The sequence below is a fragment of the Trachurus japonicus genome, chromosome 24 (genome assembly GCF_045865225.1).
Source record: "Trachurus japonicus isolate A0001 chromosome 24, Traja_1.0".
Classification (NCBI taxonomy): Eukaryota; Metazoa; Chordata; class Actinopteri; order Carangiformes; family Carangidae; genus Trachurus; species Trachurus japonicus.
Window position 1 is genome coordinate 1,874,215 of NC_140930.1, and position 16,623 is coordinate 1,890,837.

General features: G+C 43.2%; 2 protein-coding genes across 2 annotated transcripts in view; both read right to left on the reverse strand.

Moving 5' to 3' along the window:
* LOC146961085 (uncharacterized) overlaps positions 1 to 16,623 on the reverse strand; it is an 80,597-nt gene that overhangs the window by 23,649 nt on the left and 40,325 nt on the right. Inside the window, exons 3-5 of the mRNA XM_085771657.1 lie at positions 10,385 to 10,486; positions 9,592 to 9,653; positions 9,440 to 9,467 (exon numbers count right to left, since the gene is read on the reverse strand). Of these exons, the coding sequence (XP_085627783.1) occupies positions 9,440 to 9,467; positions 9,592 to 9,653; positions 10,385 to 10,486 (192 nt within the window). The remainder of the gene's footprint in view (positions 1 to 9,439; positions 9,468 to 9,591; positions 9,654 to 10,384; positions 10,487 to 16,623) is intronic.
* On the reverse strand, positions 4,518 to 7,310 carry LOC146961087 (uncharacterized). The gene is made up of 4 exons (XM_085771609.1): positions 7,175 to 7,310; positions 7,059 to 7,102; positions 5,570 to 5,641; positions 4,518 to 4,647 (listed from the first exon to the last, which is right to left on the reverse strand). Exons 1-4 carry the CDS (start codon positions 7,308 to 7,310, stop codon positions 4,534 to 4,536), a joined length of 366 nt encoding a protein of 121 aa, XP_085627735.1. The 3' UTR covers positions 4,518 to 4,533.

A 16,623-nucleotide genomic window follows, 5' to 3' on the forward strand; every position in this document is an offset into this window, starting at 1 on the left:
TGTTATTTTTCATCCTGTGTTTAATTATTGTGCTGCGGTTCATTTCCGGTGTGTCTCATTCTGCGTCCCTCCGCTCTAAATGCGCACCAGGACTATTTTGAGTGGTGCACACACCTAGTTTGAATGATTTCACATAGATTAGATCACCCCAAACAGGAAATCAAATACATGGTCTATATCAAGCTTCTGCTATTTATGTGTTAACCATCCATCAATTAAAATAAACTACAGGTGCATCTCAGTAAATTAGAATATCATGGAACTGTTTATTTATGTCAGTAATTTAATCCAAAAAGTGAATCTAGTACATTTTATAGATCCATTAAGCTCAGAATGAAACATTATATGACTTTATTTATGTAATTTATTTTAATTGTAATGATTATGGCTCACATTTAATGGAGACCTAAAATTCAGTATCTCCAAAAATTTGAATATTACAAAATTGATGAAAACGTTTTTAATATGGAAATGTTAGCTTTATGAAAAGTTTGTCCATCTATATGCACTCAGTATTTGGTTGGGGCTATTTAACTTGAACGACCGGAAAATGACTTTTCCATGATATTCTAATTTATTGAGATGCACCTGCATGAGCAGCTGGTGACGGCAACATCAAGACAAGTAGTTGGAAATTAATTTAAGAGATAAGAACGGCCTTGTTTTGTGCTGCAGACTTGATTTTGGATGCATCATTGAAGGTAAGATAACCTGCGTGTTTCTTATTCTTTTTATTTGTTTAGATTGTGCAGCCAGTTAGTTTTTCTGCATGCCGTTGCGAGCAGCAGCCTCAGCTTGTCAAATGTTTCTTTAGTGTAGTGGTGATAGTACATAGTTAGACATAGTTAGAATATGTTTGAATAGTTTTCTATCTATGAATTTTATTGTAGACAAGTAAAGTGTTGATTTGAGAGGCTAAATTGATCAAAGGTGGTCGACTCACTGTCATTCATTTTATTGAAGAGAAAACACAGGCTTCAGTAGGGTTAGGGTCGACATTTCTGATAAGCTGTTGAAGGTGACCGCTGTCGGTCCGAGCAAATCGTGTCATGTACGAACCGTGGTGCAGACAGTGTTTGTGTAAATTAGGAGTTACTGTTGTTTTAACACACTCAATTATTGTGTGTTTGTGTGTTATTATATTACAAGAGTGGGTTTTACTGCTTGAATAGAAGGACGTTAACTCTTTGTTTCCAGATACTGAACTTTTTTCCCCTGTTATACGGAAAGAAAGCCTCCGGGGTTAGCATCATATTGTGTTCGGTAAATATCATGTGTTTAGTGGAGACATGTTTGATCTTTAATATCGGATGTTTCAATGTGAAATTCATAATTTTACTGAAGAAAAACATTGAAGTGGGTTTTACATAGCATTACTGATAAAAAGAAGAAAAAGTTATTTCATCTTTAGTTAAAGCAGAAGTAAGTGATCCGGTGGTTTTGGCTAATGCTGCGTTCCAGGCAGGCTTTTGAAATCGTAAATTACAGCTTCAAGTCACAACTTACGACTTTGCAGCGTTACAGGCAACCCACTCGTGTTTTTCCGACCTGTTTTACCGGTGAAAGTCACTATAACGGCCACTCGTAACTTCTGACCCGTGAACTCGTACCAGATCGAACTGGTACCACTTCACGGTCGGAAAAATACGAGTTTCCTTGAACGCACCATAACAGTCCTCGTCCCTACGTCGCCACATTCACGGCGTCCCTTGGCTGCACACACAGCCCTGCATGCCGTTCTCTCTCCTCATTGGATAAAAACTGTAGGATACGATAAAAGTTTTCTCCTGGGCTCAGAGCAGAGCAGAGTGACTGACAGACCCGTGTTTCGGTCCAAACACTCTATAGAAGTGATTGCTGTCGGAAGATACAACTATTTAAGACTTATATTAACACAAATATATCAATTACTTCTGCTTTAAAGGACCCAGTTTGTTATTTTTCATACCGTGTTTAATTGTTATGCTGTGGTCTCCGGTGCGTCCCACTCTTCGCCACTTTGCTCAAAATACTCACCAGGACTATTTTTTACGTGCACACATCCAGTTCACATAATTTCACGCTGATTAGATCGCCCCAAACAGGACATCAAACACACAGCCTGTATCAAGCTTCTCCTGTTATTGTTTTAACCATCCATCAATTAAAATCCACTTTGAGAAGCTGGTGACGGCACCATCAAGACAACTAGTTGGGAATTTACTGAAGAGATAAGAACAGCCTTGTTTTGCGCTGCAGACTTGATTTTGGATGCATCGTCGAAGGTAGGACAACCTGCATGTTTTTTATTCTTACGACTTGTTTAGATCATAGAACCGGTTCACCGTTCCACATCGTCGTTGCGAACAGCAGCCTCAAGCTTGTTAAATGTGTTTTTACTGTGGTGGTGATAGCATAGGTAGAATATGTATGAAGTGTTTTATATCATCAACATTATTGTAGACAAGTCAAGTGTTGATTTTTGAGGGTAAATTGATCAAACGCGGTCACTGTTACTGTCCACAATTTTTTTGAAGAGAAAACACAGGCTTCAGTCGGGTTCTGGCTGAGATTTCTGATAAGCTGTCGAAGGTGAGCACTGTCGGTCGGAGTAAAACTGTCTCGCGTATGAATCGTGGTGCATCATATCGGGTTCGCTAAATATCATATGTTTAGTGGAGACATGTTTGATGTTTAATATCTGATGTTTCAAGATGTTTGTAAATTGTATTATTGCTAAAAAGAAGAAAAAGTTATTTCATATTTACACTCAAAGACAGACACACACTCATCAAAAGTAGTCAAACAAAATGATGCATGCTGTTTCTTACACCCAGTGGTCACTTTATTAGGTACACCTTTATGTAACACAACTAATGATGGTGAATATTCCTCACACGACAAAGTGAGGGACCACCAGGCTAATGACTAATGCTAAGCTAGCAGTCCATATGACCAATAACATGTGAATCATGTGATATTGACGTTCTAATAAACCAAACAAACTCAGCTTATTGTCAAACCCACTAACAGGAAGCTGTCTGCACAACTACTACTACTTCTGCAATGTCAAAAAGAACAACTAATAGAGAAGGAGTGTCGACTTGTCGAGGGGGCGGGGCTTGTGAGATTTCCATGTGTAAATTGCATTTTGTCTTTCAATATTTCCTATTCAAATAAACAGCAGAAAGTGCCACTTTTCCCCTAATGAAATAAAATATTTTAAATGAAACAAATCCACTTTTTCTAAATGGGATAGCTACTTGACCCTCATTCTGCTTCACATGTGACGGATGTGCGCGCATGCTGACAGGCGACAGAGTCAAGAGATCAGCTGTCCGGGCTCCCTGCAGGTGATGGTGCGCTGTTGATGACGAGTCCGCCTCCGCAAAAAGGGCAAAACCACGGGCAAAACAGGTGGATGCAATGGTTGCATTCTTCGTAGAGGACCGCGGACATGCACGGAAAAAAAGAAAAAAAGAAAGAAACCGAATGCGTGCTGCCTCGTCCGCTTGTGCCGACAGCATCGTTAATAAACCACAACAAAAGCACGTGTAGCCCCCCCCGCCCGCATATCTGCTGCTGTTAAAAAAAAAAAAAAGGGCTGACAATTCGACAAAAAGTCGACACATGGGCCTCGACAATCGACAATCCAAATCCCGTGTCGTTCCCATCCCTAACAACTAAAGGCCCCAGACTGGTCCCTAACATGTTAGTAGAGTTTAAACCCAGTAGGTCTCTGAGATCTACTGACTCAAAATAGTCAAATAGTGGAGCACAGAGTATTTTCTTTAATCCAGGTTAAAAACAAATCTCTTTTCATGTGCTTATGGCTAAGTGTTTTAATACAAATCAACGTTTCAAGCTGCAAACTCATATTTTATAGTCTAGTCTTTTTTTCACTCTCTTTTCTGTACTTTTAATCTTTTTTCTTGCTTTTAAATGTTTGTTCAATGTTTCCAATATTTACTGTTTTAGGTTTTTTTTAAATTTTTAAAAATTTTTATGTTTTTTTCTGTTTCCAATTCTTACTGTTAAATCTTTAGTTTTTACGTGAAGCACATTGAGTTGCCACTTGGTATGAAATGTGCTATATAAATAAAGCTACCTTGCCTTACTTTAATGTGTCCCCAGCGTGGTCCCTATCTTTATTGTGTCCTCCAGACTCATCCCTCACTTTATTGTCTCCCCAGAAACACGTCTGTTGTGTTAAGAATTTTTGTCAAATTGATGAAGTTGCTTTCTGAATTTTTAGCACGTTTGTGTTTTCTGAAGCTACATACAGTGAATTGATCCCCCAGGGCCACCATAGAACAGACTGCAGTTAAAGTGTAGCAAAAAATAATGACAGCAAGAATATATAGATGAACATTCAATGTTTAAAGCACAGCGAGCTGACGCATGAAGGCTGATTCATCCCTTTATCTTCATCTAACCTAGCGCGCCCCCTTCTGGACAAAAGCTTTTTACAACAATCAATCCAATCAATCCACACCTGTCCTGTCACAGGTAAAGGTCTGAAGCTGGTAAACGTTCCTCAGCTGCTGCAGCGTCTCATTTCCGTGGCTTGTTGACGGTGGCGTAGACGTCGCTGGGATGAGTGGGGGAGGAGGAAACCTTCACAGTGCTGTAGGTCACGTTATCACCTTCATCACCTCTGACTGGAGCCTGAGAAACAACAGAGAAACAGCATCACACACACACACACACACACACACAGTGGAGCTGAGGGGTCAGGAGAGTTGACCACCATCTAGAGGCTGACATTTTCTCGGGATTCCTGCAATGATTTGGGAGTCAATTTATTTTGAATCATGTGATTGGGACGTGACGGGAAAAAATGTAAACGGGAGTGAACGGGACCGGGAGTCAAAGCGCGACATTCAAAGAAGCACAAGCCAGGCAGTAGGCTACGTTAAGAACCTGGATGGTTTCGCTCAAAACGGTCCAAAAGTTGAGTGTGTGGACTGATGCACACTGCACACCCTCAGTGATCACTGTCCTGGCTACGTAGCGGAGTATAACCTGTGTAAATCAACATACCGGTAGGGAAACGTTTTCGGCCAGTCAGAGGAGTCAGCTGATGCGGCGGCGGCGTAATCTCCACCTCGCATTAAACAGCTGATGCACACAAGCAAAAAATAAAGAAAGAAAAGCGAGAGAGGGAGAGAGAAAGGACGAGGAGGGCGTTCATTATCGCTAATTGAAATAACAAAACAAGACGGTAGATGTGGCGTCAACACATCTACCGTCTTGTTTTGTCTGTCATTCAGCCTGCAGTACGTCTTGTTTTGTTATTTCAATTAGCGATAATGAACACCCTCCTCGTCCTTTCTCTCTCCATGGGATCCGTACCGTCAACACAATCATTTACATGATGACTGTGTTAATAGAAAAAAACGGGAACAGGACGGGATCGGGAGTGATTTATTTGGGATTTGAACGGGACAGGAATTTTTTTTTACTTTGTCACGGGACCGGGACGGGACGGGAATTTTTTTGCGGGAGCGGGAGGGGACGGGATTGAAAAAACACTCCCGTGTCAGCCTCTACCACCATCATCACCGGTTCAACCAGTCCCACAGCTCACCTGGGCTCCAGCCGCCTCCTTGTTCTTGATGTAGTTGACGGTGACGTAGGAGACTTCGTTTTCAGGATCAGGCTGCACAGGGAGGACGACACAAACACAGCTCAGTCACACTCATCACTCTTCTCATTACTTCCTGTTTCTGCTGCTGCTCCTTTCATCTCTGTCTTGTTTTCCGAACACTTCCTCGTGTCATGTGATCCCACAACTTTCTGCTTGGGGTTTTTTCTGCTGCAGTCGGGCTGCATCAGCTTCCTTCTCCTTTCAGAGCTAAATATAGCTCAGGAGTTCACTGTGTGTGTGTGTTTCCTACAGTTACAGCACACATCAACAGTAAAGGAGCAGTGTGCGATCTTACAGTTTCTAGTTAAACACTTGTTACACTTCAGACTCCCCAGTCAGTTAATTAGGGGGGATCTGCTGAAGACCGAACTGAGCATCAGAATGAAGAGGAGAAAGGTGGTTAAAGTGACTTTGAGCATAGAACTGGTCATCGGTCTGAGTGTCTCACTTAGATTTTCACCACAAACGTCTCTAGAGTTTCAAATCCGCCGGCGGCCCTTTGCTACATGTCACTCCCCTTTTGCTTTTCCTCTCTGACTATCCTATTAAAGAGGAACTAAGCAGGATTTCTCCCGTGGCTATTCTACATTTTTTTTACCTTAATTAAAAAGCTCCAGAGTATTTCTGATAGTTAACTAGATGACTTGTGACTTGTTACGAGTGAGAATGGAGGCTCTCTGCCTTCCACGTGGCGTCTCTTGGCTAAAAAACCAACCTTGTAAGATCCGAGCCTCCGACCCGGTGTCCCAGCTCTCGTTTCTGCGGCACCATGACACAAACGCGCTCCATAACCGTCAATCTTTTGTTCATGACGGTTAAAACTACACAAATATACACGTTGTAACATCGCATATATTATGTAACGTTATCCGCCGCTCCATGTATTGATTTTTCGCACAAATGCACATGGACGAGAGGAGCGTTAGCAAAACAGCGGAAAAGCCACCGGACTTGCATAGTTCCCCTTTAATTTAAGGCATAAAAAGCACCCCCAAAATACTTGAAAAAATGTTCTAGGGTCTAATAGTCTATTAGACTCTATTAGTAATAGAGAGTAATAGAGTATGGTCCTAAAAAGAGAGAAGATCCAGTGAGGCTGTTCTCTGGGTGAAGAGGTCTTATTGATTCCAGAGGTCAGAGGAGAACGGTCAGACTGGTTGGAGCTGGTAGAAAGACAACAGTAACTCTAATAACCACTGATTACAGCTGAGGTCTGCAGGAGAACATCTGTGAACCACAACATGTGGAACATTACTGTAGTGGAGCTGCTCTAAGTATCTTTGATCTCTGGCTCATTGTCTCCTCCTACTTTATGCTATGCTATGCTAAGCTAACCTCCCTGGCTACTGAACATGCAGAAAGTGAATTAACAAATCTCTCAAATCTGTACATGCTAAATATTTCCTCTTGCATCAAAGAATCTAAATACCTGTTGTAGATCTTCAGCGTCTTGGTCCGTCTGTGTTCTCCTCCCTAAACAGACCAAAGGAAAAATCGGGATCAGTTTCCACACTGAAACATGTCCTGATCATGGTGAAGCTCTGTGAACCCTCTCACCTTTTCTTTTCTTCCACATGAACCACACCACAACTGCAATCAGGAGCGCTGCCAACCCCACGGCCACAGCCGCCATGTACAGTGTAGATGAGGTGGTGCTGGCGGGCTGAGCTGTTGGGTCCATACCAGGATTTTGTAGTTGTTGGGAAGACAATGAGAGAGAAATTAGCTTCATCATTGTTATAATCAGAATGAGTGAGATGCTTCAGTGTAAATACTCACTGGTGACAACAGACAGATGAACCACAGTGGAGTGATAAACTGCTTCTGATCTGATCTGTTGACACTCGAAGCGCCCGGTGTCTCCAGCTGAGACCTTCTTTAAAACCAGAGAACAGTTCTTTAGGACACTCAGTCTGTCTGATATAGAGTCGTCTTCTTTAGAGTCGTCTTTTTCAACAATCTCCCCACGTCCAACCAGCTTTATGTCTCTTGAACCACTAAAGAACCAGTCAGTCTTGTCACACTCATGTTGACCATCTATCAGATTTTCACAGGACAAAGTGACGTCATCTCCAGCTCTGACAGTGATGGAGGAGGAGCTTTGTCCAGTCACTGCTGTGAAGAAGACGAGAGAGAGAAAAATGAGCTTGTTGTCGTTGGTTCTTCATCACAACTTCGTCAACAATGATGGTCCAGTCAGAAGAACTCAGCTTCTGTTCAGTTTATTCCACCAACCAACAATATTTCTTCACTTCTGTCTGACCATGCTAGACACACCTAGTGGACCATGACCCCCCTCCCCTCCCCCGCCCAGCATTAAAACATAAACCACTGACTGAAATATAAATGTGAAAACAAAAAGCACAGCAGCTGTTTCGCAACAATTTTTTTTATTGTTAGTTGACAAAACTCATGAGAAAAACAAACTAAAAAGCTGTAACTCTTCAGCAGCAGTTGTGTGAATCAGTGATGTCATGTTTTCTTACCTGTGACCTGAAGCAGCAGGATCAGAGAAAAACATGTTTGAGTCCACGTGAGTTCATTCATCGTGTCTGAGTTCCTCATCTCAGTGTGTGAGTGAGGCTGTGTTAGCTCTTCCTGTTTGTTCTCTATCACTTCCTAATTATCTCTTCATAACTCTCTCTCTCTCTCTCTCTCTCTCTCTCTCTCTCTCTCTCTCTCTCTCTCTCTCTCTCTCTTCTCTTCTTCTAGTTCAAATTATGAACATTAGTTATTGATCTCTGCACCTGTCTCGTGATGAAGTCATTAACAGACAACAGGAAACTCACCTGTCACCTGTTTGTTAAATCATATGCTGCTGATTCATATAGATTAATTAGTGACCCATTAACACTGAAGCTCCACGTCTGTGATGTTAAAGTCATTTCTGAAGTCAGATGTTTACTCACCTGGGACCTGAAGCAGCAGCATCACAATCAAAGCCGTTTGGATCCACCTGAGCTCAGCCATGGTGCGTTTCTGTGTCCGTCTCTCTTCATTGGGTTGTGAACTGCTGCCTGACAGAGGAAAACACTCCGTATCGTATGTGATTAAGAAAGAACCACTTCCTCAAAGTGTGTTCGTTGTCATGTGGGGGCGGAGTTTGTGTTGTGATATAATTGCAGCAGTAGTGTGTCAAACAGGCTGCATACAAGACTGTGATGCCTGCAGTTACTGGACGATGATGGTGGAAAATAACAGAGATGATGCTGCTGATATGTTGCCTTTTTCTAAAGAAAAATGTGGCTTTGTGGTTGCAGCTCAGTTTGTTCTGAGAATTAAAGAGGAAGTATTTCAACATGTGCGTGTGTGTGAACAGAAGCAGCAAAGCCTTCAACGCCTTACTATCTTGACTCCTGGGAGTTTGGAGATGGAGTTTGAAAAGGCCCCAGAGTCCATCCCTGGGAGACTCTGCTTCACTTTTCTCAAAATATCATCTTCTACAAAGGGAAATTGAGTAAGAAATTTGAACTGGAGACAGAAAAGTGAGGAATGAGAGTTTAAGTTTGTACAGTAAAACAAAAGGAGCAGTGTCTGTGTGAGACAAAGACAAAGCTAGACACAACAGGACAGGAAGAAGACAAAATGGCTTTCAAAATAAAATTGAAACTCAAACTATACAGAACACATGGAGGATATGACAGAGTTTATAAGTTTGTGCAGTAAAACAAGAAGAGCATCAGCGTCTGTGTCCTGACTGATCCAGTTTCAGCACATTTTACAGTTTTCACTTCTAATACAGAGTCTCTGTTCAGGCTGGAAGCTCATTCAAAGACAAACTAAACATTCAGTTTTCATAGTGGACTGGACCTTCATCTTCCTCTTCAACACGCTGCACCTGTGAACAACAACACAACACAGTGGAGCTGAGTTTGACAGCAGAGACCAAACAGACTCCCAGATTCCCTCCCTCCCAGCTGAACCTGAACGCACCATGGCTTCCTGTCTGATCTGCTCTTTACCTGAGTGGCTGCTGCACCTGAACGCCTCCCTGCTGGGCTTCTCTCAGCTGCTCTCTGCTTCACTGCAAAATGGAGCACAGAGTCTCAGGTCAGCAGTAAAGACTCAAGCCCTGAACCCTCACTGACTAAAGTGACGTCAGCTCTAAGTGACAGAGTGTGAGAGTCTGTGAGGGTCCAGATGCTGTAAACATGAATGGAACAGCACTTACGCACTCTCACCACACGTTACCTTGACAACAAAATGTTTTTAACTCCGCCCTTGGACCGATAAATTTACTGTAATTTCAATACGCACAAGGTGTGCGAGGGAGGCGGACTCAAAACAAAATGTTCCTGGATCAGATCTGATCAAATCATCATCAATAATCACAAACTGCACGTTAATATTGACAGTAAACTTCTTTTCTTTTTATGTAGGCTATTCCTTTTTTTTGGCTCCTGTCCATTAACAATAAAGAGACTGGCGGAGCATACTCGTGTTAATTTCTTTTTGTTTTAACACTTGCGTTCCGACTGCACCCCATGTGTTATGGTTTGACTTCACAACGCTATGAACTGTGGGTAATTCCCCTACCCAAAGTCAGCATCGGTGCTGACTTACGGTAAGGGGGCAGTAAGGGCTCATTCACTGACTCACTGACTTGATGATCTGACAACGGAACAGCCCTCACACACTCACGGACTTCCCGTGAACGCGCCTCTAAGTCAGTGAGTCCGTGAGGGGTCGGATTGGAATTGGGCCTCCCAGTTTGAGTGAGTGAGGCTGAACTGGTGTGGGAGTGGATGTTCTCACCTGCAGCTCTAATGAGGAGAACAGTGATCACAGTGAGGAGGAGGAGTTCAGCCACACGCATCAGCAACATGATGAAGGTCAGAGCAGAACCACCTGAAGCAGCTGTGGAGGAGACGAGAGCAATTATTTAAAGCAGAAGTAAGCGGAATGTTTGTGTTAATATAAGTCTTAAATAGTTCAATCTTCCTGTTTGGTCTGAAACACGGGTCTGTCAGTCACTCTGCTCTGCTGTAAGCCGAGGAGAAAACTTTCCTTGTATCCTACAACCTTTATCCAATGAGGAGAGAGAACGGCATAAAGGGGCAGTCCTCTCTGTGTGTGAAGCCAAGGGATGCGCCTGAATGTGGTGACGTAGGGACGAGGGCGGGGACCGCTAACTCCATCGGCTGACAAGAAGTTAGCCAAAACGACCAGATCGCTTACTTCTGCTTTAACCAAACCTCACGTTTTTTCAGTACATCAAGCTGCCGATTTGCTAGTTATTTAACACTTCAGAAATATCACTTCAAGTTAGAACAAAATATCCTGATGAAATCCTTGAATTGATTGACAGCCCTGATAATAAGTGTTTTGTGTGTAAACGTGTTGAACTGAGCTGCTTCTTCACCTTTACTTCCTTCTGTGGTGTTTTTTCTCATGTCTTCACCTTCAAAGACAAAACAAAGAGAGACTCTTTTGAGAACACCCATCTGTGACATTTCGTTTGCACTGAAGGAGAAACAGTTGGTCAGTGTTGATCTATTTCAAGGAGCTCACCTGTCGACTGGAGGCCGAAGGGAAACAGCTGCACACCTCCTCCGTGTCTGTCAATCACCTCACACTGGGCCGCATTGTGATATTTGGACTCGTTCACGTAACGCAGACTTTTGAACTGCACGGTGGCCAAACAGTTGGACTGTGACATTCCCACAGCTGGCCGATGTTCATCCACATCTGGCCGTGTGAGCAGCCACTGCACAGAGAGCGTGCACGGCCCATGCGTGAACACTGAGCAGAAGAAGACGAGCTCATCGTCGACCATTCGTTCAGTCACTGAGAGAGAGACAACAATCATCAGTGTCGTTAACTTCACCAACGCAACAGACACATCAGCGAGTAAATACTCACAGGTGACCACAGATAGGTCGGTCACAACATCTGGACCTTGTTGTCGTCCTGATGTGTCAAACTGCGTGCAGTTGTACAGACCGACGTCCTCCACTGAGACCTTCTCTACCGCCAGAGAACAGTTCCCCGTCAGACTCAGTCTGTGTGACTTTGGCCCGACTGCGTGGCGAATCCTCCCTAGAGTGACCAGCTCCAAGGCCGGACCCAGTGAGTGTGTGAAGGTCCAGTTGGTAGTGCTGCAGTCCACCTGATCGACTGTCACGGTTCTACACGGCAGAGTGACGGCCTCTCCGCTTCTGATGGAGATTGAGGAGAGTGTCTGTCCATTTACTGCAGAGGATCAAAGGAGAGAACAGTGAAAGAAGAGTTCAGATCATCAAACCACGTGGGAGAATCTGCTCTGTGACATACTGAAATATTCTCACCTGTCAAATAAAGCAGCAGCTTCACGAATAATGAGGCTTGAATCCCAGTGAAACGAAGCATGTTGGTGTCGTCTATGAGAGTTCAGCACCGAGCTGCTCCTAAATATGGAGCCGTTTTTTCTGCTTGCTGAGAAAGGAAGTGGCTTTTCTGTGTATATATGTGTGTGTGCGCAGGGATGGCGCAATACTTATTTTTACTTTGAGGAACTTTGCTGACGTCCAGTGATGATGTGTCCTCCTCCACTTTATCCAGTCACTGTGACATGTTCTGTAACACACAGTCATTGACGTCTCTACCTGGTAAATCCAGGTGACGTCCTGATGCTGTGTCAACATGGAATCTAATTAAAATAATCAAAAAAGCAGCCTCCGTGGTGGGCCTGCAGCTAAGCACCCTAAACACTGTGCTGGAACAGAGAACCGAGTCCAAACTACAGGCCATTCTGGACAACTCCCGTCACCCACTGCATTTGGCCCTTGCCCAGCAAAAGAGCACATTCAGTGGGCGCCTGAGATGCCAACACTGCTAGACCGAAAGACTCAACAGATCATTCATACACAGGACATTCAGGCTACACAATTTACAAGTATAAGGCAGTATTTTAGTATTAGTAGGCTGTTTATGCACTTTATTTTTAGTCACTCCATAGCACCTTTTTACCACCAGTACCAGTCTTGGCAAGCATTTGTTTTTGATGTATTTAAAAGGTACGGTTTGTCTGTTTTATCTATTTTTATCTCATTTCCTATCTATTGTTGTGTTGTTTGGAATGGATGTATACATGGGCTGCTGCCATTGAGAATTTCCTTCGGGATCAATAAAGGTTGTTAATTTCAATTCAACAACACGTCATAGGCGCCGATTTATGTTTTTGCCCGTGGGTGCTCAATTATTATTATTATTATTATTATTTTGGTGCTCAAATTAAATGAATACCACCTAATGGTTGTCTCAAACTGACTTTTATTGCATAGCGATTGACAGCGAGGCTGGATGACGTTTAGGCTACGTATGGAAACAGTGGATTTTTTTAGGTGCTGTGGCTACAAGCAAATCTCATATTGTCTCTGTACAAAGACAACAAAGACCTTTGTAAATGTGAAAACAGTGTAGACTTATACAAGATTTGCGTTTGGGCAACACTGATCTAAATGAATTTATTCATGGCCACATTAAGTGAAATTATTAACTTTACCGATTATCCATCTGATTATCTCTCCTGCTGCGAGCACACAACTTATTTCAGTGTGACACTGACTGTATATAAAAGTAAAATATATAGATTAATATATAATGAGCTCCTGACGCTCAGCTCAACGGGTGAGGAGAACATCTGTAGGCGGAGACAACTCTCAGCGGAGACGCTCAGTCAACAGCAACGGATCAGCTGATCTCTCCCTCCGTACAGGCGCTCCGTTCTGATCCAGCTCCACTGGACTTTCAAAGTAAAGGTGCCGCCAGCTGTAAATGAGTTAAAATAGTGAAACAGCGGCGCTTTTATAGCCGGTTTTAGGATTAAATTGGGAGCATTGGTGGTTGTAGACGCAGTTCCACTTGGTTTCCTTATTACAAACTTGTTTAGCCGTAGCTTGTCTCGCTTGCCAGACCCTCCTCCAGAGAAGAAGCTCCGCAGCCAAATCCGATCATCTGATTGGTTACGTGACTACGCTAACGTGTGCACGCACAGAGCTGTAATGATTTTGATTGGATAATACGATTTAAGTAAATGCAGTTCATTTTAAATATACAGTTTCACCAAAAGTTTCATTTATTCACTCTTTTTATTTTATTTTTTTGATCGGCCATCCCGATTGGCCAGTGGGTGCTCAGCGTTGCCAGTGGGTGCTCGAGCACCGGAGCACCCACGGGATCGGCGCCTATGCAACACGTAACTGTCATTCACCAGAATAAGAAAATTAAAATGTCGCTACTGCTTTTAAAACATCTCACTTGATAAATAGTTTTTATGTTTTACTCCTGATCCAGTCATTAATAATAATAATAATAATAAAAAAAGTCATTGTAGTCAGTTGTGTATTTTCAGGAACTGGCATATGACCTCATCACTGTGATGACTTAAACTTAAACTTAGCACTGACAAATCTAAGCAGCAAATAAGGAGCCAGTGAGGGGAAGCTGTGGTGGTGGTGGTGGTGGAGAGGAGGAGGGAAGCAGCTGCTGTGACAGGACACAGGTCTGAGGTCAGTGTGTGAGCTCAACAGCTCCACCTGTGGCATCACTCTTCTCCTTTTCAGCACCACGGACAGAGACAGCTCAGCTCTGAAAACGTGTGCATCTGTGACAAAGACAAACTTGGAGGAAGTGACTACATCATCACCAAACATACTAAAAAAAAAAATTAAGAACACTGTTTCTTACACTCAGTGGTCACTTTATTAGGCAAATCTAAGACAGACAGGAATCCCCTCACACCTTAGCTTTGTTCCCAGAGCAGACTGAATTCATGTCTCTTATTTGCATAAAACAGCTGGTCAGTGTCTCAGTTCCTAGTCTTTAGAGGGGGGTGTCTCATTTTCAGGGGTGCAAACTTGTCACCTTTCGGCGAAATTCGCCGTTTTGGATCCCAAATTGGTCATTTGTGTGATTCGTGTAAATCCGCAATAAAAAAAAATTGAGAGGGGGGGGGGGGGTCGAGGCGAGGCGAGGCGAGGCAAGCCGAGGCGAGGCGAGGCAAGCCGAGCCGAGCCGAGCCAATGCACCTGTCTCTTTAAGGCGCGTGCACCTTATCTGGATGACAACGAGTGGTGGCAGCGCTCCTCTTCTGTCCAGCAATACACACCTGAAGCTTCACTTTTAATACAGACTAACTAACGCGACTTTTTGAGCATGGCGAGTGAAAGAGTCGGAGCAAGAAGATGCGCCAGCAGTGTTGTAGTTATAGGTCTGCTGTATGGGACCGCGTGTGTGTGATGATCGCGATCGCGGCCAATTAGCGATTAGAGCGTTTAGCATAATTAGCTCCAGTGTCTCCTTCTCTGGAGGAGGGTCTGACGAGCGAGACTAGCTCCAGTGCGACCTGTTCAGCAGCAGGAGGAGGAGGAGGTTGACTGACTGTGGCAGGACCTCTGCCTCTGTTTCACTTTATGTTACTGGTAAATAATGTGGTTGTAAAAGTAGTAGGCTGAAGTTAAATTATTTAGCATGCACTAATTAAAGGGGCAGAGCTTTAAGAGACATTTTAGCTTTTATATTTTATAAGATATATATATATATTTTTTTAAGTATATTTTTCGTCTTTTTGCCTTTATTTGATAGTGATGACAGTAGAGATAGACAGGAAATGGGGAGGCAGAGAGAGGGGGAATGACACGCAGGAAGGGTCTGCCCGACGCGGGATCCGAACCGGGGACGCCTGCGGCGAGGACTGTAGCCTCTACATGGGGCGGCCGCTCTACCCACTGCGCCACGCACCGCCCCTATAAGATATATTTTTTGTAAGAACCACAATTAATAAATATAGGTTATATATTTCAGTGAATATCTAATTGTTCTTAGCATTTGTTAGATAACTTTATTTTCCCAATAAATTAAAACATGTTGGAACTATCAATGTCTCCTCTCTTGCAGCCAGACTCTCACCTACTTTTAACCTCAGACTGTCACAATGATGTATCAGATGTCAGACTGCCTCATTCTTTCAGTTTTAACCTGAATATACGAGACATGATTGATTTTCCCAACGATCAAAGTATACGAAACCGAACCGAAAACCATGACCACAAAACCGTGAACCGAACCGTTTGCTTGAACATCTTTTAAATACATATTGCCACTTAATATGTTTTATGTAACCTATGGCATTTTTAAGCTTCATGTGTGTTATTGGACAGAAAGAGCAGCGCTGCCTCGGAGCATAGCCTACGTACAGAAAACACATTTACATCAATAAATAAATGTTTCACAATGAACCTATCAGTCTGTATTAAATGTTATTTAGTTTGAAGGCAAGGTTTGCAAGGTTCATCTGGTGGACATCAAGGGACAGATTCTCCAAGTTTTGCACAGCTTTTGACAGATTGTGCAGGTTTAACAGGAGCAAAAGCTGTGCAAACCTGAGTAAATCTGGACCCTAGTCTCATGCTAAAATTGACTGTAAATTCACCTTTAAAGTTGTTTTTTTTTTTAAATTTCCCCGGGGGAGCATGCCCCCGGACCCCCCTAGGGGGCCGGTATCTTGTCACCTTTTTTACCCCTGATGAGTTTGCACCCCTGCATTTTAGTTCAGGGGCAACAAACAGTGCAATTTGATTTCAAGTGGGCCGGACCAGTAAAATACTGGCATGACAACCTATGAAGAATTTTCCCCTTTGTTTTAGTACAATATTAAGATGTCTACAGTTAATGAACTATTCTTTTACAAAACATATTTTGAGCAACCTAAAATTTCCTGAAAAAATTTGTGCAATTTCAACAATATTATGCCTCTTCCGTCTAAACTGAGTTGAGCCCTCAGGGCCACCGTAGAACAGACTGTAGTTAAATATGTACGGTATTGGGGTGCCATGTGGTGCAGGTGCCCCATATGCACAGGCTACAGTCCTCGCTGCAGTCGGCCCCGGTTCGAATCCCGCATTGGGCGGCCCTGTACTGCATGTGTAGCACCTCTCTAGTGTATTTAACTATTGTGAGAGGTGGCTAACCTGAGCTCTTCCTTTACTATCAAAACAATGAGATGGGGTTTCTGT

Excerpts from the sequence above, each read along its gene's own strand:
- LOC146961087 (XM_085771609.1), bottom strand. The coding sequence starts at position 7,310 with ATGGACCCAACAGCTCAGCCCGCCAGCACCACCTCATCTACACTGTAC. Across the intron at positions 5,642-7,058 it reads ACGCTGAAGATCTACAACAG|CCTGATCCTGAAAACGAAGT; the intron begins GTATTTAGATTC and ends CTCCCTGTGCAG. Across the intron at positions 4,648-5,569 it reads AGGAGGCGGCTGGAGCCCAG|GCTCCAGTCAGAGGTGATGA; the intron begins GTGAGCTGTGGG and ends GTTGTTTCTCAG.